This window comes from Octopus bimaculoides, chromosome 8 (assembly GCF_046866305.1).
Source record: "Octopus bimaculoides isolate indiv1 chromosome 8, ASM4686630v1, whole genome shotgun sequence".
Classification (NCBI taxonomy): Eukaryota; Metazoa; Mollusca; class Cephalopoda; order Octopoda; family Octopodidae; genus Octopus; species Octopus bimaculoides.
The window spans coordinates 86,240,204-86,263,403 of record NC_142935.1 but is presented as its reverse complement, the minus strand read 5'-3'; the positions used below and the strand labels follow the sequence as shown (position 1 = coordinate 86,263,403).

General features: G+C 36.1%; 1 protein-coding gene across 5 annotated transcripts in view; it reads left to right on the top strand.

The window, feature by feature from the left end:
• Positions 1-23,200, top strand: part of LOC106875237 (corticotropin-releasing hormone receptor 2) — a 148,345-nt gene that overhangs the window by 112,529 nt on the left and 12,616 nt on the right. For all 5 annotated transcript variants that reach the window (XM_014923301.3, XM_089356747.1, XM_052970217.2 and 2 more), the window contains 2 exons: positions 1,008-1,077; positions 10,315-10,400. In XM_014923301.3, coding sequence (XP_014778787.2) covers positions 1,008-1,077; positions 10,315-10,400 — 156 coding nt within the window. The remainder of the gene's footprint in view (positions 1-1,007; positions 1,078-10,314; positions 10,401-23,200) is intronic.

The following is a 23,200-nucleotide window of genomic DNA, read 5'->3' as shown; positions in this document are numbered from 1 at the left end:
AATATTTCATTTTCATTCAATATTTCATTTAATAATTACTGATATTTCATTTAATAATTACTGATATTTCATAGTTCCTGTCTGTATATTTGTGAATGTGTTCAAGCTTTGGGGTTTTTACAGGTTTAGTAAGGTTGGAAGGGCATCACCCATGACTGTTTACAGAGCTTCTAAAACGGATGGGAGAGGGAGGAAGGTATCCTCAAACTTGAGACTTGGTCTGAATGCTTGCAACAAAGTGAACTCCTCAAAAGGCACTTATGATGTCACATGGCATTAAACTAGGCAATGGATTCAGTCTACCACCCAAGGCCATTGTATGATTTGAACTCAGGATGCTAAGAGCTAGAAGAAATAAAGCAAAGCATCTTGACTGATGCTCTAACGATTTCCTTAGTTCAATACTTCGGATTGGTACTTATTTATTTGATCCCAGACGAAAGATAAAGTTGATCCTGATAGGATTTAAACTCAGAAAGAAGCTGACATTCTAATGACTTTGCCATCTTGTCTTTTATATTGAGTTTAAATGCTTAATAGCAGTAAAGAGTCATCATCAGCGGCAACAGCAGCAGCAACAACATTGCCACAACCACCAGCAAAAGTAACAACATCATCACCACCACCACCACCACCATCACCATGTATCATCTGCTCTCAGTAGTATGAATACCATGGATCACCATCTCAGTCTTTCTTTGGCTCTCTTTACACATTCACAATATTTTAACTCTGTTCAGTTCTTGATAATTATCTGCCTACGTATTTCTTGGTTGCCATCTTCTGCTTTGGCCTTTCCATAAACACTTTCTGTAAATCAAATTGGCCAAAAAATAATAATGATAAGAGCATATTTTTATTTGTAACAGTTATAACAGTATTTCATTTATGATAGAAGTATATGAAGTGAAGATACAGGAGTGTTGGTGGATAAAATGAATGCAAATGTGAATAGGTATTGTTTATTTAAACAATAAAAACTTGGCTAATACATTTTATTGTTTCAGGTGTTGGATAGCTGTACCTATGTCCAATTTTGACTACATCCATTGTGTGCCTGTATTTCTGGTTCTGTTTGTGAGTATCAGGATTTATATTATTGGCAACATATTGTAAAATTCTCAGCAAACAAAAAGTATGATTTTGATTTGGAGATGATCAAATATATGAAAGGTTTTAGGCAAAAACATAATCATCAAAACTCACTGATTCTCTCATAAATATTATCAAACTGAAATTCACAACATAGGGAGATCATAGGTAGATCACAAAAGACTCAACATCCTCCCTTCTACATTTTTCCCTGTCATCAATCAGTTTTTTTATTTTCCATTTACATCGTTTCCAGATTCGCCTTACTGGCACTCGTGCCAGTGGCATGTGAACGAAACATTGGACTGACTCCTGTGCAGGTGGCACATAAAAAACACCATTTGAGCACGGCCGTTGCCAGTACTGCCTGACTGGCCCTCGTGCCAGTGGCATGTAAAAAGCACCCACTACACTCTCAGAGTGGTTGGCGTTAGGAAGGGCATCCAGCTGTAGAAACTCTGCCAGATCAGATTGGAGTCTGGTGTAGCCATCTGGTTCGCCAGTCCCCAGTTAAATCATCCAACCCATGCTAGCATGGAAAGCAGACGTTAAACAATGATGATGATGATGTCTCTCTCTTTCTCCAGTCCTTGATGTTGCTCATTTTCTCCTACATGGTCTTCTCTTTTACCAGGAAAAGAATTTGTCTATCACAACCAAAATCACTAGACATGGAGTGTCATAGTGTCACATTATATGACCATGCCACTTCATTTTCCATATTTTATCACTAGAGAGAAGAGCATCATGGCTTGAAGTCTTCCCAATAATTTCTTTCCTAACACTTGTCAGCTTCGTTTTCTGTATGGATTATGAAACAACTTACTTATAGATACAAGATATATATTTTTTTTTAAATCCCCATTATTCATTGTTTTTAAGCATATGTTGCATGGAAGATTAAAAGAGACACCAAGAAATCAGTTGCATAATATTCTTCCATTATACTTCAAGGTGGTGAGCTGGCAGAATTGCTGGCATAACAGGAAAATGCCTTGCAGCATTTTTCTGCTTTTTTTAATGTTCTAAGTTCAGATGTTCCCAAGGTCGACTTTGCTTTTCATCTTTCAGAGTCAATAAAATAAAGTATCAGATAAGTACTGGGGTCGATGGTCTCGACTGTCTCCCCACCTTTTAAAAACTCTGGCTTTCTGCTTAAATTAGAAACCCTTATACAGCATTATATGCTAATACATTAACGTGTTGAGCTGGCAGAAATGGTAGAACTTTGGAAGAAATACCTGGCAGTATTTCTTTTGGCTCTTTATGTTCAGAGTTCAAATCCTACCGAGGTCAACTTGAATTTTTAACGCACCTGTGGTCAATAATATAAAGTACTTGTCAAGTATTGGGATCAAGATAATCAACTAACCCCTTCTTTCAAAATTGTTGATTTTGTATCTAAATTAGAAATATTTATGTACTGTCTAGGAACTTGTGGCTGAGCTAACTGCATGACCTGGCATTGATTTCTACTTAAAATATTTCTAGAATTTATTTCTGCCCTTCAGGAAATAGTGAACATCTCAAAATGTCATTTTTCTTTGTCCTTGTACCTCTGAGATCTTCAAGTCAATATGGGAGCCTCAATGTAGCTGCTTGACCAGCAAGAAATAGCAACTAAATTTCCATCAAATCATGTCTTTTAAGAAATTGAATAATTGGTTCTAAATACACAGTCTGAAAGACAGTATGTGATGGTCATGGCTGGAACATCTTTAATCATAGGTCTGTTGTATCAAGTTGACCAGGTGTAAACAACAATAATTCTGATACCTTTATTTCTTAATCATTATCTTACAATAATTCAATCCAAGATATCTTGGTAATGAAATTATAATAACTGCCTCCCCTTGAAACATACTACATTCTGCAATTCTTATTGAGTAGGTCTATTGTTCGTGTGCAATACTACTTCTTATCAATGGACTGCACTTCACTGAAGACATTAGAGCAAAGAATTACTTTATTTCCACACCACCAAACTCAACTCAAGCCCATACATAATAACCATTAGATCTTGCATATGTATGAATTATGTCATTGATTGATAGACAAAGAGAAATGAGAAAGAGAAAGTAAAGAATTATTTCGCCCACATAGCAGTTATTCTTCCATAAATTTATATGAAAACAAATGACCAATGTCTCCAGCATATATATATAAGCTTATTTATTCTAGAATTAGGGAAAAGATGGAGTAAGAGGGAATATCTGTACTTTGATCAATAATGTTCTTTCTTCTCTTCTTGCAAGTGGTACAAAGTTGAAGAACAGCTTTAGTGCAGCAACAAATGATGTAGGTATATAGGTAGCATTTAGCCCTTTATATCTTTTTTTTTTTCTGTATTGCTGATGTCATAATTACTTAAACATGATAACATTTTACTATCATACTCTAATATGATATTTAGGTCTGAAGACAGTGAGTTGTCAGAATCATTAGCATGTCAGACAAATACTTAGTGGTTATTTTTTCTGGATCTCTATGTTTTAAGTTCAAATTCTGCTGAGGTCAATTTTGACTCATTCTTTCAGTTGGTGTAATCAACTTGCCCCTCCACTCAAAACTACTGACCTTGGGCCAAAATTAGAAAGAATATAACTGATTGGAACAATTTTGTTTGTTTCTTTCAATCAAATTAAGATGCATTTAATATCATATTCAGTATATTACATATGTTGTTACCCATGTCTTTATGTAATAAATACCATACTCCCTTCTACACATCTCTTTAACAATGTTTGTACTTACACACACATACAAATGTGTGTGTGTGTGTGTGTGTGTGTGTGTGTGTACATACATACATTCAGACAGACAGACAAGACAATTACAATGACTATTGAGATTAATGTATCTACATATTTTTTTAGAGTCAATTATATAGCATATTTGGTTTAACTATGACCTACGTATGCTTCTGTTGCATAGATAACTATATTCACATTCTACACACACACACACACACATATATATATATGTATGTGTGTATATGTATATATGTATATATTTTTACATGTATGTGTGTATTTTTATATATAGATATATTTATCTCAATTTTTTTATATTATATATAACTTACAAATGTAATTCAATTCCTCACCTCATTCATAATGTACTTTATTCACATTGTAATTTAATCTTCAATCTCTATTTACTTACTCTTCATTACACTAATTATATTTGCATACTATATCTTACCCATAACAAACCTGTTACCCCCTCACCAAGACATATACCATTACCAATCATAAACAATATTATTCAGTCTACTGTGATGATTCAAATAATGCATAAAATATCTAAGGGTATATTCTTCCTCCCTCTGAAGAAATTAAGCTCAGAAATATGATTTTAATACTTATTTAATTTCACTGAACTTGATTGAAACAGCTGTAAGGGATAAGGATCGATTTTTTTGCCGATAATAAACTCTTATTAACTTCAATATTTCCATTTTATTATTATTCATCCACGTGACTATAAACCATGGTTTATATATAAACCTATTATTTTATGGATATTAATCTCCTCCCCAAAAAATATTAGGTATTGAACCAGTATTTCCTTGGATGATACCATCCCTTTATGAGGCTATTATAACCTCTATTTGAATTATGTGTGCGTGTGTGTGTGTATGTATGGATGTATGTATATACACATACACATACTTATGTATACATGTATGTATGCATGTACACACGTGTGTGTGTGTGTGTGTAGGCTAAGCATTGATGACAATGCATATGTATATCTTATTACACACTGAATTTCATGAATCTTTCACATATTACAACCTTACCTTTGATAGCTTATAGCTCTAATCTCCTAATTAGGCATTTTCTTTCTGGCTTTGTGAATCCCAACTTCTCAAAATTGGTTCTGAGGCAATAAGTCACATGACCAAATACTCCAATAATTTTTGGTGGAAACCTAAATTCATGGTTTGGATGGAAAATTTTCATATTTTTCAATTGTTCAACATAGAAGTTTTCTTTTCTACTAACCTTTAACATTATGCTGAAATCTACTGGCCAACTGATTTCAACTATTGTGCATAGTTTCCTTTCTCTCTCCCAGATCATAATGTTTGGTCTGTTTTTTACTGAAGTTCTGACATGGATGTTCCACTTGTAGTCTTACAAAATGTGTTGCTGTGCCATTCACATCACTGTTGCTTCTAATATTTGTATTGCTAAGATTATCCATACCATAGATTTCATTAGTGTTCCAGCCGTAACATCTTGTTTCACTGTTAAGTAATACCATGAGGACATTATTTGGGGCTGCTACTTACGAAGTAGGTGACATACTCAATGTTAATTCTACAAAGTCTGCATTAGTTGTCACATCCATGTAGCTTATTTGCATCCAAATTCCTTTTCTGCATCAGTTTCAGTTTCTGTCTAACAAATTTACTCACAAGACTTTGGTCGGTTCAAGGCTGTAGTAGAAGACACTTATGTAAAGAAGTGCTATACAATGGGACTGGACTTGAAACCATGTACTTGGAAAGCAAATTTCTCAACCACACAGCTATGCCTATGCATGTATGCTTGTGTGTGTGTGTGTGTGTGTATATATATATATATATATATCAGAGTGTGTATGTGTTTATGGGATTTGGAAGGGCATCCAGCTCTAGAGACCATGCCAATACAGACAATTGGAGCTGGGACAGCTCTCTGACTGGCCAGCTCCTGTCAAACTGTCTAACCCAATGCCAACATGGTAAAATGGATGTTAAACGATGATGTTGATGATGATGATGATGATGATGATGATATATATATATATATATATATATATATATATATATATATATAAATACAGTGTACATTTAAACACATAAGAGGCATCCACCATATAGATTCCTTGCATGCTAGAAAGAACAATTAAATTCCATACCACTATTTAGGGATAAAAGTTCAAAGAGAATGAAAAATAAAAACATTTACCATCAAACTCCTGGACCAATGGTTTCAGACTTATTTTAGCAAATAAAATAATTTGCTAGGCGAAGTTTTCTTCAGCAGGTACACCTTAGATTAAGCATATATACACGAGTCAATCCAGTATCTGCCTCATGCTTATACATTCTAATTGTACATTCTAAGAAGACTTCACTTAGCAAATTATTTTATTTGCTAAAATAAGTCTGAAACCATTGGTCCAGGAGTTAGATGGTAAATGTTTTTATTTTTCATTCCCTTCGAAGTTTTATCCCTAAATAGTGGTATGGAATTTAACTGTTCTTTCTAGCATGCAAGGAATCCATATAATGGATGCCTCTTATGTGTTTAAATGTACACTGTATTTATATGAATAATATATAGTCTATTGACTAAATTTTACACGCTAGGCCACTGGTAGTAGAAATTTCTAATATTTCTCATTGCCCTTGATAATATTAATTATTGATAATATATATAAATATATATATATATATATATACATATACACACACACACACACCGTGCAGTGAATAAACTGTGAATGCTGCCATAATCCTTGCCTTCAGTTCATCTTTGGTGTTACAAGGAATTTTGTTGTTTTCTCACTCAACTGTACCCAACACAACACAACATAATCAAGTCTGGGGAGTTAGGTGGCCAGATGTTAGGGGTGCTGTGGTCGTAGAAATTGTCAGACAGCTACGACTGGGTTCTCCTGCTCATGTGGTATGGTGCAGAGTCCTGTTGCCAGATACAGGGTCTTCCAGCAACCACCCTCTCGACCCAGGGCAGCACTACCTCCTCCAGGCACTTGATGTAGGCCTCCGTGTTGAGTGTGAGGCTGTGTGGGAAAATGAATGGAGGCATAACGTCACCATCACTAGTGATCACTTGAAGCATCATGAGGTTGACTGGATGTTTGATTTTTATCACTATCAGTACATGTCCTCCGATTGCACTGTCCTCAGATTGACACTCAAACACTCTGAAATGTTTATACTGGAGTTTCCAGCATGAATGCCAAGCAGTACAGCATGTTGTTTCCAAATTTCTGGCAGAGTGAATTGCTTCATGGTGCTGTTTTTCTCACAGAAAGGCCATCTAACCCTACTATACTGTGTAGTCAACAAAATCCAAAATAAACAATGTGCATGTGCGAAATTGAAAGCATAGAATGGCAACAATTTACCCATTGCACCCTGTACATATATATATATATATATATATATAAACAATATATGAGTATATGCATATATATGTACATGTATGTACATACCTTCATCTACATGTACATATAGATACATATATATATATATATATACACACGCATATGTGTGATGGCTCTTGTTCTGAAGAATGGAATGCATTGTCATGTATGTGTGTGTGTGTGTGTGCATGCGTGTGCATGCGTGTGCATGCGTGCGTTTGTGTGTGTATGTGTGTTAATATTTTTGTATTAATACATGTTTTACATCTCGTCAGGGAAGACAGGAAATATCTGACCAGAAAATGTTTACAACAGATGAGAGAGACTCTGCTAAGCGCTCAGGTCCAGATAGTCAAGGTGTTAAACCTAATAAGTTAGTGAATCTACCAAACCCAAAAGCAGGAAACTACTAACCAAACTATGCTCACAAAACTTTATTCCACCTGAGTCTAGAGTAGAAGGTGTTGCAATCCTGTAACTGAGCAGCAAACTTCTTAACTACACAGTAATAACTGCGTCCAAAAATCTCTGTAAATGAATTTGTTCACTAAACTATATTCTAAAACTCATTAGCAAAACAAACAACCATTACCACCACCACCACCACTATCACCACCACTGCTGCTGCTAGATCTACTTCTAATACCATGTTGTATTGTTATACTAAAGAGGAAGGAAGAGTGGTTGAGCTAGGTAACATAATTACAGCTGAGAATCAGAGGAACATCTTTGGTTCCTCAACAAAATGAATTTGCAGTGAAGCAAATAGAGAAAGATAATGAAGACAACAATGACAATGATGGCAGCAATGACGACAGTAGCAGTGGTAGTTTCATCATCATTATTATCTTAATTATAATGATTATTATTTTGGAAAAGTTCATATCATCATCATCATTATTATTACTAGTGTTACCCTTTGGGGGTATACTTTTACCACCATGTATAAACAGATACTATTAATATCGATTTCAAACGTTAGTACAAGACCAGCAAGTTCAGGGGAGGGGCTATGTTGATTATACCAACCCCAGTTCACAACTGGCTGGTGCTTATTTTATCAACCCTGAAAGGATGAAAGGCAAAGTTGACCCGGACAGAATTTGAACTCAGAATGTAAAGTCAGAAGAAATGCCACTGAGCAATTTTTCCAGCACAGTAACAATTCAGCCAGCCTGCCACCTTAGTCATTATTAATATTACCTTTACATATATATCATCATCATCATCATCATCATTTAACTTCCGTTTTCCATACTGGCATGGATTGAACGGTTTCACTGAAAGCTGATAAGCTGGGTAGCTGCACCAGGTTTCAATCTGATTTGGCATGGTTTCTATACCAACCACTCCAAGAGTGTAGCTTTTTACATGCTAGTTATGAAACACCAGCATTGCCCACGACTACGATCTCACTTGGCTTGACAACATGGTGTATCGCCAAAGGTCTTGGTCACTTGTCACTGCCTCTGTGAGGCCCATAGTTTGAAGGGTGCTTTTTATATGCCACCAGCATGGGTGCCAGTTACACAACACTGGCATCAGCCATGACTGATTTCACTTGGCTTGATGGGTCTTCTCATCCATATATATATATATATATATATATACACAAACACATACACAGCTATGTAAAATTATTATTTCTTTACCTCTTCCTACCAGCTGTTTGTCAAGTTCATCCTTCTACTTGAATTATATGTGTGCAAGTGTGTGTGCGCATGCATGCAAATTGTGTATGTATCTGTGTGAATTGTGTGTGTGTTATGTACAAGAGATTGTGAATATGTGAGTGTATGTGTGTGTGTTATGAACAGAAGATTGGGAATATGTTTTGCCAATTTTAGTTTAAATTTAACTGTTTCATGATTTCTGTTATTGTTTTTCCATTTTCTTCATAGCTGGCTGTTGTTGCAGACTCTATTTTCCATTTGGTGGTTTCCTTGGAGATAGAAAACATTTTTTAAATTTTATTTTGTTCATTCTTTGTCACTATTTGCATTAATTTTCCATAATTCTGTACTAGATATTTAGCAATTCTACTCTGGCTATTTTGTAATAGTTTTCTACTTTTAAAAGATTTCTTGTTCTTGAACATAATCTTCTAGGGTCAGATTTTGGGTGGTGTATTCTAAATACAGTCATTATTTCCCTTGCTTTCCTATTTAGCCAAGCTCGTCATTTAGCATCCTATTGAGAATATTTTGCATCCTATTGAGAATACTTTGCATCCTATTGAGAATACTTACTTTGAGGACAGCTACAACCAATACCTATTAATTTATTCTTGCATTTAACTCTATTTTAAGTATTAATTTGATGTGCCTGTAATATTCCTTCATGAACTTTTCTTTCATTTATATGTGTTGTACATTGTCTAGTTCATGCATTCCTCAGTATCTGTATGTCTTTTGGGGGACTAATTCTCTTAATTCAGTTTCATTATCTAGTATCATATTAGCGTTCTTAATAAATTTTTGTCTCTTCAAAGTCACTTTGGCACATTTTTTCTAAACCACATTTCATATTTATTTCTTTGGAAAATCCATGTACTATCTGCAGTGATACTTCAAATTGTTTCTCCTTCGCAGCATACAACATGACACCATTCATATTCAAAAGATTGTTAACAGTATTGGTTTCAAATTTTGGTATAAGTAATTTCAGGGAGGCATAAGTCAATTACATCAACCCCAGTGCTCAACAGGTACTTATTTTATTGACCCCAAAAGAATGAAAGGTAAAGTCAACATTAGCAGAATTTGAACTCAGAATGTAAAGACATATAAAATACTGCTATGCATTTTACCTGGTGTGGCAACGATTCTGCTAGTTCACCGTCTTAATTATAATGATAATGAGGAGGAGGAAGATAAGTTGACAAACCCCTACATTGATAAATGTGAACATCATCCACTTAAAAAGAATGAAAATAAAAAATTCAAGAAAATTTCAGGTTTTATGTCTTTATCAAAGAATCAGTGATTTCTTTCTTTACATAAAAGTTTGTTGTTGTTTATTGATGATAGTACTCTAACTTTTAATGCTTTATTACAGGCAAACGTGATTTTCTTTATCAGTATTATCTGGATATTGATAGTTAAACTTCGCATGGCTAATTCACCAGAAGCTGTTGACTACAGGTACGTAATTCAAATTACCATCTTATTTTTTCTATTATAGCTTCATAAATATATATATGTGCGTGTGCATACATACATACATACATACATACATACATATATATATACATATATATATACATATATATATACAGGAAAATTTGTTGTTGAAAATGCACCTAAATTTGAAAAACTTGCAATTGTTTTTGAATAAATTTATTTACATGTGATTCATAGGATTACCAATATATCCAACAACAAGATGAACTTTACTATAATTATATACTGGAATTCTCAAATATTATGAAAAATATATCAACTTTAAAAAAACTATATATCATTTAAAATTTCTACAAATGAAAAATATGAAATTTCCAAATTATAGGAGGGATTACATTCACAAATCATCAAAGGACAGTTTATATTTTAATATTTTTAATATTCTTAATATTTTTTAATATTTTAATTAATATCATCTTATTATATATGCCATTCGTTTTTCACACATATATAACTCTATACATCTCTGAAGAGAGGAATTATTGCCAATATGCTTATCTATATTAGATTACATTATAAAGGCAATAATATTCGTGTCTTTTATGTGCCACCCGCACAAGAGCCTGTCCAGGGGCACTGGCAACGATCTCGCTTGAAAATCCTATGAAGGCCAGTCAGGCGGTACTGGCAATGTCCACGCTTAGAATGGTGCATCTCATGTGCCACCCGCACAAGAGCCAGTCCAGGAGCACTGGCAACGATCTCACTTGACTTGCCGGGTCTTCTCACGCACAGCACATTTCCAAAGGTCTCGGTCAGTAGTCATCACCTCGGTGAGGCCCAATGTTCGAAGGTCTTGCCTCACCACCTCAGCCCAGGTCTTCCTGGGCCTACCTCTTCCATGGGTTCCCTCAACTGTTAAGGTGTGGCACTTTTTCACGCAGCTATCCTCATCCATTCTCACCACATGTCCATACCAGCGCAATCGTCTCTCTTGCACACCACAACTGATGCTTCTTATGTTCAGCTTTTCTCTCAAGATACTTACACTCTGACGGGTATTCACACTGACATTACACATCCAACGGAGAATACTGGCTTCATTCCTTGTGAGCTTATGCATGTCCTCAGCAGTCACAGCCCATGTTTCACTGCCATGTAGCATGGCTGTTCGTACACATGCGTCATACAGTCTGCCTTTTACTCTGAGTGAGAGTCCCTTTGTCGCCAGCAGAGGTAAGAGCTCTCTAAACTTTGCCCAGGTTATTCTTATTCTAGCAGCTACACTTTCAGCGTACCCACCCCCACTACTAACTTGGTCACCCAGATGGCGGAAGCTATGGACTACCTCTAGTTTTTCTCCCTGGAATGAGATAGAAGTTGTTTCCTGTTTGTTTACAGTGTTTATTGCACCTGAACATCTGCCACATACAAAAACTAACTTCCTAGTTAACCTGCCTTTGATATTGCTGCACCTCTTATGTGTCCATAGCTTGCGCCGGGTACATCTTATAGAGTTACTACCTACTCTTTTTCTACATACTGAGCAGGGCCATCTACCTGAAGGGGTTTGTGTTTTATCTACCTTCCTACTTATTAGGATTTTGGTTTTAGCTAGGTTGACTCTAAGGCCCTTCGATTCTAGTCCTTGCTTCCACACCTGAAACTTCTCCTCTAGTTCTGATAGTGACTCCGCAATTAGTGCAAGGTCATCAGCATAGAGCAGTGAATGTATATATTCGAATGTGTGTGTGTGTGTGTGTGTGTGTGTGTGTGTGTATTCTTGTTGTATCTGTGTGATATCTTCCTATGCATGATTTCTATTATATCTTTATATATGTTATAGATTTGTCTATGTATGAACAGATAGTACAATGGAAATAGAAAGCATATAAATTACACAATGGATTGTAAGAACAGAATACATATTTTTTTGTACTTATAAACTGAATGATTTCTGTACTGCAATAGAAAATAGCAAGAGATTTCCTACAATTTAGAGAAGAAAATATGACTAAAATTGCTTAACAACAGAATGGCATAAAACACTTCCAAGCAAATGATATCAACAAGTAGCCTTAATTATGGCAGCAGTTGCGAAAAAGCAAATAGATTCCTTGTACATTAGTACAATAAAAATAATGATGCACTGAATAATATATGTAAAGCATTTGGTCCTTTTTAATATCTTATCAGTGAAGTATAGCCATCTCAGTCTTGCTTTGATCAGTGAACAAGGATATCTTTAATCATAAAAACACTTAGGAAGATTTTTGTTTTGGTATAGCTTGTATAATTATCAAAACAGCTGAGTAAAGTAACTTATATGTATTATTGATATGACATCAAATAATTCAGATAAGTGATGGTGCATTGAATGATGGATGAAAACAATTCTACATGAATTGAAATTTGCCTCTTAGTTGTTGAAGGAAAACAACAACAATAAAAAGCTAGCGGTAGTTGTTTTACAACTCACAAAAACAAAAGGGAAATAATTTCAAGGAATTAAGAATTAATTTCACAGAAAATGGTATTTTTGCATTTTAGAGTGAAATTTCTGTTGTTTGTTATGAGGAAGGTGACAGTTACAGACATGTTTCAGAATTATTGTACCTCATCAGTGAAACATCATCTCAGTCCTGCTTTGAGTAGTGAACAGGGATTTTTACAGTTAGGAAAAAATGTTATTTTAGATTTATGGCCAATATGATCATCATAATTACAAAATAGGAGGATCAATGAAAAAAAAAAGAGTTGTGTGTGTATATATATATATATATATATATATATATATATATATATATATATATATATATATATATATATATATATATACATACACACACACACACACACACAGGCATATGCATTTTTATACTTGGAGGGTCCTGACGAAGGGCCAATGCCCAAGAAAAGAATTTATGAGAGATTCAGTCCCTCCTAGGCTTGTGGGATTGATGTCATTAATATTCCTCTTGAGTATTGCCCCTTTCTTCTGACTCAGCAAGTCAAAGGGAATACATATGTATACATAGAGGCAATGATGAAAGACCGAGACCTCTGGAGATATGCTGTGATTGAGAAGCCCCAGCAAGTAAAGTGAGATCACAGGCATAGCATATACCAGTATCGCATAACCAGCCTATTTAAAAAGTACCTTTGAATCATCAGGCTACACGCCACTTTGAGGAGATCTATTGAGTCAAGTAAAATCAAAATCAAAATCAAAAATCAAATCACAATCAAATGGAAATTGTAGTTGTGGCCGATGCCAGTACTGCCTGACTGGCTCTCGTGCTGGTGGCATGCAATAAGCACCATTCATGCGTGGGTCATTGCCAGTGTCACCTGATTGGCTCCCCATGCCAGTGGCACGTAAAAAGTACCATCCGAACATGGCCGATGCCAATGCCGACTGCCTGGCTCCCGTGCCAGTAGCACGTAAAAGGCACCCACTACACTCTCGGATTGGTTGGCATTAGGAAGGGCATCCAGCTGTAGAAACATTGCCAAATCAGATTGGAGCCTGGTGAGGCCTCCTGCCTTGCCTGTCCCCAGTCAAACCATCCAACCCATGCCAGCATGGAAAACAGACGATGATGATGATGATATATATATTACATGGTTTTTTGAGAGATTATGTTTTTGACCATCAGTTTCAACAGTGAGTATTTTTGTAGTACATTCAACTGAACAACTTGTTCATTATACTAATGTAGATGTGGCTTAGTATTCCACAGACATGCAACACAGCTGGATTTTTTAATCACAAGTACAGATCATTTGATAGGCTTCCATCCGGTTTCTGTTCACCCAGTTTCCATCATATAACCTGGGTTGAGCTGAGGCTTTGGTAAGCAACACTTACTCAAGATGCTATGCTGTGGGATCAAACCTAGGACTTGTGAAGTGAGTTTCTTAACCACAGAGTAATTTGTGTGTATAAGCATACATACTCACAAATTACAAATATCAAAACAAACACACATATTTTCATCGTCATACACAAGAACTTACATGCATACATACACTCATACACATATACATGCACATTCCCTAACACACACACACACACACACACACACACACACATTCGAGTTACAGAGCTCTGAAACAAAAGTGAGGAAACATCTACATAGTTACCCTACTTGCTAGAAATAGCAACCAAATCTCCCTCAAATCACATCCTCATAATGCAGTCCTATATGCCTATATAAATAACACAAGATTTCTAGTTGGAACTCTTTTGATCATAGGTTTGCTTGATCAGGGTTTACCTGGGGTTAAACAACAATAGCAACAGCAAATTTTGTAAAAAGTATAGTAAAATGACAAAGGACACCCCAAAAGACACCCATGCAACATGTACAAGGTCATCATTCAATCTGAGAGATGACATCTACATCAAACAGCCCTCAGACTATTTTAACTTTCAGCTGCAGATGATCTTTTGATCCTCCTCTAAAAGGGTTTGCACCAACTTTCCAGCATCCCCTTTCCCTCCACTTCACAACAAATTATGGCTCTGTAAACAGTATTTCAGGAGCGAAAGCTTCCACCTTTGCCGCCAATTTTGCAGCTAATTCCACACTGCACACATTTCAATGATCTCCAATTCTATTCCATTCCATCCTTCAGGCCTACCAACTTACACACACAAAAATATGATCACGTCTATCACATCAAAACAACAGTGACATCAGTCCTGATGGTGTTCCTTCCATTACCAATAAGCTCTATGCCCCTGAGCTTGTTATACTCACCAAACTTTTTAATCTTTTCCTCTCTACAGGGATCTAATCTCATCTGTGGAAACATGCTACAATGTATCTGATCCCATAGAAGTGTAACCTTTCTGACCCCATCAGTTATCGTCCTACCACCCTCAGTACCACTCTCCCAAAGGTAATAACAACATTTTGAAACTGTCTGTTTGTCTGTCTCTCCCTCTCCCTCTCTCTCTCTCTCTCTCTCTCTCTCTCTCTCTCTCTCTCTCTATCTATCTATCTATCTATCTATCTATCTATCTCATGACAACTAGTATGGTTTCCATAAAGTCAGATTCACTCTTGACCTACTCTCCTCCGTCACTCACCACTGGATCCTTCCTTGAAAACATTTGGTGCAATATTGCCCTCAGAATCAGCAAAACTTTTGACCATATCTGTCATTTGAAACTGCCCATCTATAGGCTCCACTCAATTCCCATTTCTTGGTTCAGGTTACATTGTTGCCAAGTGTACTGATGTAGCTTTTTCTGTCCCTCATTCCTTCAAATCTGGTGTACCCCAGGATTCAGTTTTGCCCCACTCTCTTTTCCTTCTATATACCAGTAGCCTAACAATGCTCACTCTTACAAAGACAATACCATTATTCATTCCTCCTAACATCCCCCAACTATGCAGCCTAGACATTACATGCTAAATTAGCACAGACTCCATGAAGAGAGGCCTTGAAAGCATCTTCTAGTGAGGATATGACCATCTTGTCTTTTTCAACAGCAACAAGACACAAATGTTCCTCATACAAGAAAATACCATAGCACCTCATACTCTTAATAATGACTAACACTCAGCCAGAGTTGGGTCTCACTCTCACCAGGGATCTCTACTAGCCAAAGCACATCCTTAACATAGCTTGGACTGGATCCTAACAAGTGCCCCTTCTCTTCAAGGCTAGACAACACTTCAGCCCCCAACAATTATTGATATTTTATAAAGGAGTATTGCCCTTACATTTGAATACACGGAAAAGCACCTCCTGGCATAAAATCACTGACACACCTCACTGTTTGGCCCACAAGCAAGCTGTCTCCTCTCTCTCTGCTTTTTCTACCACTCCTGTAAAGGCCTTTGCACCTCAGAGATTGCTGGGTACCTTCCCTCAAGCATTTCTGATACACTTGTTCCTTCTACTTTCATCTTTGTTGTGTTTATTCTCCAAGCCCCATATTTAACTCCTATTTTGTTTCTAGAACTTTAGCCTGATGGAAATCCTTCCCTGCTTATGTCTTCCTGCTGGTTTTGATTTACAAAGGCTCAGTAAGAACATTAGTGGTATCAATATCAGTAAACTAGAAGGTACCTGTGGAAGCCATGGGCATTGCCTCTTCCTCCAGATGCTGTAAATATAAAATGAAAAAGATAGCCAGGAAACCATAAGACAGTTCATTGTTTTGAGATACTGTATCTAATTATCTGTAGCCACCTTTGCATTATAGGCTGCTTGGATTATTGTCTCACTGGAAAATAACCTGCAACACTTGTTTTCTAAATCCCAGAGAGAGTGGGGAGTGACAGAGAGAGAGAGAGAGAGAGGCATACATATGTATCTATATATATATATTTGTTTAGATAGATATATAGATAGATAGATAGATAGATAGATAGGTAGGTAGGTAGGTAGGTAGGTAGGTAGGTAAGCAGGCAGGCAGGCAGGTAGGCAGGTAGGTATGTAGACAAATTGACAACAGATAGAGATATATGTACACTCACATACCTATGAGTCATAAACACACACACACACATACACACACACACACACACACACACACACACACACACACACACACACACACACACATACACATAGCTGTGCCTGCTTATATATGAAGCAGAAAATATATTTTAACAATGTTAGTCCGCTGTGTTAATAGCCCAAGCTGTGACTTTCTTCATAGTTTAGAGTGAAGATTATATACAGTTGAAGAGATTCTACTCTGCAGTTTTCCAAGCATTCTGAAAGCTGTTATTTGTGTTGTTGACACATTACTTCAGAAGTGACATTCATTCTTTCAATAGACAGCAGTAAACACTACTGTTTTATCAGTTGTGTTTTATAGAATCATTTTATTACAGCAGGAATATTGAAAAGGGTTAATTTCCTTTCAAGACAAAGCAAGTAATATTCTTTTCAACTGTTAGACAATCCAACAAAGATGTCTGTATTTTGTCAATTGATATGTTATAAATAACAGTGAAATCATCTTCAAATCACCTTTAAAAGAACAACAGGTTTGTGACTGTGTCAGATTGTTTGGATTCATACCAATGTGTCCATTTGTCTGTTTCACCCTCAGAAAAACCATAAAGTTTATACTTTGTGGCTCTCACTCCTTTAAACTAAAACAATGGTATTTCTGTTATGGACATCTGTGAAAAGATGTGCTGATCTCTAATTGTGGAGGGAATCTGTGGAAGAGGTAGACCCAAAAAGATATGCGATGAGGTGGTGAAACATGATCTTCAGTTGTTGAGCCTCATGGAGCCGAAGACAAACAACTGAGACTTCTGGCGATTTGCTGTGCTTGAGAAGACATGTCAAGATAAGTGAAATCATGGTTATGGTCAGTGCTATTGACTTGTAAAAGACACATAAAAGGCACCCATACTGGTGACACATAAAAGGTTCCTGTGCTGGTGACACATAATTGACACCCAGTACACTCTGTAGAGTTGGATGGCATTAGGAAGGGCATCCAGCTGTAGAAATCAAACCAAAGCAGACTGGAGCCTGGTACAGCTCTCCAGTTTAACAGCTCCAGATAAAGCACCTAACCAATGCCAGCATGGAAAAATGGAAGTTAAATGATAATGATGATGAAGTCATATTTGGTTACAACATAGTAGTATTTTCCTCTGAACAATAATTTTGCTTTTATATACAGTGTCTCTGTGGAAAGTTACAACAAGTACTCAGTTGCTGATAAAATCTAAAAGAAGGATAGGAATTAGTTCAGTTGATTCCTTTTTTTTCTTCCCACAAGGATTTTGTGTACAAAGATAAGGTGTTTACATCTAACATTACATACAGTATTGGCTATAATCTTGGTGAATATACTTTGTAATACATTATAGCATAACTGCGTGTGTTTGGATGTGTATACTAAAATATAAACAACAAATGCTATATTACAAAGTTAAAAGCCTCCAAGGCTACTAAATAGAAGATGTGTTGATGTCTTGCCATAAAGGAAATATCATCATCATCATCATCATCGTTTAACGTCCGCTTTCCATGCTAGCATGGGTTGGACGATTTGACTGAGGACTGGTGAAACCGGATGGCAACACCAGGCTCCAGTCTGATTTGGCAGAGTTTCTACAGCTGGATGCCCTTCCTAACGCCAACCACTCAGAGAGTGTAGTGGGTGCTTTTACGTGTCACCCGCACGAAAACGGCCACGCTCGAAATGGTGTCTTTTATGTGCCACCCGCACAAGCCAGTCCAGGGGCACTGGCAACGATCTCGCTCGAAAATCCTACAGGAGCCAGTCAGGCGGTACTGGCAACGGCCACGCTCAAAATGGTGCATCTCATGTGCCACCCGCACAAGAACCAGTCCAGGGGCACTGGCAACGATCTTACTTGGCTTGCCGGGTCTTCTCAATCTTACAATATGTATATATTATATGTATACATGCGTGTGTATGTATTATATATGTGTGTGTATGTATGCATGTATCTGTATGGATCCAGAGGACATAGAAACCCTTGCTTTGGATCAAGCTGGATGGCAAACAAAAATGTGGAGTGGAGTGAAAGTGTTTGAAGAGGCCAGGATAATGCATGCAAGACTCAAGAGAAATTTAAAGAAGAATGTTATGATCGAGAAGGTGAATCACAATGACCTTTTTGTGTGTACAGTTTGTGACAGACGATGCCTTTCTTTTGCTGGGCTCAAACCTCATTTGTGAACCCATAGAAAACGAACCTCCACCAACTATTTTGCTTATATGTCTGTGCACACCCTTCAATGCAATGTATGCCAAAAGGTCTGCAAATCTAATAGAGGTCTCAAAAGACACTTTAAGATCCACAAAGATCAGAACTTAACTGCAGCTCTTGGTGGTCCAAATCAGATTTGCAATGTATGTGGGTGTCTTTTCAAAACATTGGTTTCAAAAGTCACATCAGATACCATGATGGTTCTAAGGTGTACATACAGGAGGTGGTCAGACTCTGCATAAGGAGTAGACAGTCACCATCTATATGTATATATGTGTGTATGTATTCATGTATATGTGTATATATTATATATGTATGTTTATATGTACATATATGTATGTATGTGTATGTGCATATATATACATATAATTTGTTTTAAGTAGTTGAATCCAAGTTAAAGCTGAAAACAATAGCTTTATATAAATAAATAGATAAATAATATAAATAATTTATCAAAAATGAAGTATTTCACAGTCTCTTGAAATTTCAAAATTCTTATGATGTAAACAATATATATATATATATATATATATACACACACACATATATATATACATATATATATATATATATATATATATATATATATATACAATAAAAAAATACATGCACCCTTTTAAAGCCTAGCCAAGCTCATGGGCCCTGTTTCCCGGTTTCAATGGCATATGTGTTCCCCAGCTGGACAGGACACCAGTCCATCACAGGGTTACTTATTTTTGCCAGCTGAGTGGACTGGAGCAACATGAAATGAAGTGCTTTGCTCAAGAACACAACGCGTAGCCCGGTCCAGGAATTGAAATCACAATCTTACAATCATGGTGGTGACACTCTAACCACTAAGCCACGTGCCTCCACACATACACATACACACACACACACACACACACACACACATATATATATATATACATATATATACATGTATACACACATATATATATATATATATATATATATATCATCATCATCGTTTAACGTCCGCTTTCCATGCTCGCATGGGTTGGACGATTTGACTGAGGACTGGTGAAACCAGATGGCTACACCAGGCTCCAATCTGATTTGGCAGAGTTTCTACAGCTGGATGCCCTTCCTAACGCCAACCACTCTGAGAGTGTAGTGGGTGCTTTTACGTGCCACCCACACGAAGGCCAGTCAGGCGGTACTGGCAATATATTCTACGAAAAAGTTATAAACTATAAACAACAAAAAACAATGAAAAATCTTGCATCCTTAATTCTTCTATATGGAAAAGGCCTGACAGAAAAAGAAACAGACTACATCACAAACTTCAAATGTAAACCCAGTCTTTTTTATGGCCTTCCTAAAATACACAAGAGCAAGATAATCAATGAAGCCTGCAAAAAAATCACCAGGCAAATACATAAATATCCAAACACCAGAAGACTTAACTTTAAGACCCATTGTAGCTGGCCCAGCCTGTGAAACCCACCGCCTAAGCAATTTTCTAGACATCCTACTGAAACCCTTGCTGAAATACATCAAAAGTTTCATTAGAGACGATTTAGACATGCTAGAACACCTACCAAAAACAATTAATGAAGAGGCAATATTGGTTACCCTTATCAATCTTTACACCAACATCCTACATGACTATGGAATAAAAGCAATTAAATTCTGGTTGGAAAAGTACTCTGAAGTACTCACAGAACACATAAATCAGATCTTTGTTATTGAATCTTTAAGATTTATACTTCAGAACAATTATTTTCTATTTGATGACACATACTATCGTCAGAAATGCAGAATTGCGATGGGAACAAAAGCAGCCCTGTTCTTGTGAACCTAATAATGGGTTATTTTGAAATCACCTTATATGAAGTATCACTTCAGAAATATGGTTACCCATTTTACCTTTACATAAGAGAAAATTGGAAAAGATACCCGGATGACTGTTTTATCATTTGGAAGGAGAACATCGACAAACTTTTGGACTTCAAATCAACACTAAATGATATGAATAGTAACATTCAATTCACAATGGAATATAACAAAGAACAGCTCCCATTTTTAGACATCATGATAAAAAAAGTCAACAATCAAATCATAACTGACATCTTTTTTAAACCAACTGATTCTAAAGAATATCTCCACTTTAGCTCATGCCACCTGAAACACATCAAAAAAAATATCTCTTTCAATTTGTCGAAAAAGGATTTACACAATAGTGTCTGATAGAACAGCTCGGGACCTTCGTCTTCAAGACCTCAAAACAACGCTTACTAAAAGACAATATCCACCCTCACTTATAGACAAGGGACTTAAACATGCCAAAACATTAGACATAAAAACACTAAGAACAAGAGCACATAACACCACACCTCATCTCAAAACACTACTATTTATATCAACACACAACCCCAGAAACAGTGAGGCATTCAACACTATTGTGCAAAATCTTCCTTTACTAACTAGAGAGATCCAAAAATGAATGACATCCTGAAAACGCACAAACTCATCTAATTCAAAAAGCAACACAAATCGCTAAAGAGACTACTAACAAATTCAAAGCTCTATAAAACAACCACGAAACCAACAATTAAAAAATGTGGACACTCAGACTGTGGAATCCGCCCCAACTTACTTGAAGGCTCAGACTTCCTTTTCAAACAAGGACAGAGGTTCACAATTAAAACTAGTTTCACTTGTGCCTCTGAGAACCTAATTTATGTAATAACCTGCTCGGGTTGCGGACACAACTATATTGGACAGACGAGTATGACCTTGAGAAGGAGAACCACTCTACATAAAGAGAAAATCTGTTTCCCGCAATACAGGAAAATTCCTTTTAGTGAACATATAGAAAAATGTGCAGATAACATCAAACCAAATTTCAGTCTTCCCCTTCTACCAGTGCAAAGACACAATCTCCCCACAAGAATGTTTAAATAAAGAAACTTTTTTCATTGAAAAATACAGAACACATCTTAATATGCATGCATAACCAACTTTTATCTTTTAACATATTTCAGTTCATGATTACATCACTGTACATAAATCCCCTCACTAAACATGTTTTTCGAAACCTTTTTTTTTGTGTACACATATATATTCCCCTCTTCTTACCGAAAGCTGAACAGTTATCTCCCTTGCCCACAACAACAATAATAACGATAACTAATAACCTCCCCTTATTTTTCTACTTGTGAAGCCATTCACTCGTAAATATCATTACACACAACATGGACAAAAATTTCTTCTTAAGAAAATACATATTCAAATAAGTAAACCATAATATCATGAACAGTGAAAGCAAAACCGGTCAATATATTTAAAAATTATATTAAAAGTAGATAAAGTGTGTGTATTTTCCCTTTTTAATTTCTTATATATATTACAACTCACCAGATGGGGATAATCAAAATTCCTCTTTTTCTGTTACTACTATATATATTTATTTTTTATTATTTATGTGCCCTTTTAAAGCCTAGCCAGGCTCATGGGCCCGGTTTCCCGGTTTCTATGGTGTATGTGTCCCCCGCCTCCAGCTGGACGAGACGCCAGTCCATCGCAGACTATATATATATATGATCATAGGTCATAATAAAGTTTTTACAATAGATCATCTTTTAGCTCTTATTTAAATTGATATACATACAAAAACTCACATGTGAGAATTTTGCTACGTTGATAACAGATACAATATTTTTACCAAATGTTGGTATAGATCTATAAATACAAATATATATATATATATATATATATATATATATATATATATATATATATATATATATATATATATATATATATATACATATACATAACCATCACTTGCAGATGAATATAATTCGGTGTCAGTATGTACCATGCCATAGACTTACTTAATGTTTATTAGTGGCCATATTAGTTGCTAACAAACATAACAATCTCTCAACACTCCCACTTTTGACCCGGTAGAATGTTTAAGACACAACAATTGGTCGGAATAAGAGTTGCACCCCAGCATTTAACAGATATTTTATTTCATGGACACTGGAAGGATTTGAATGCAGAGCATAGAGTTCTATATAGGTAGCTTCTGTTCTGTTCATCAGTACATGGAGCGTGTATAGGAGATGAGATCTGTCTCTA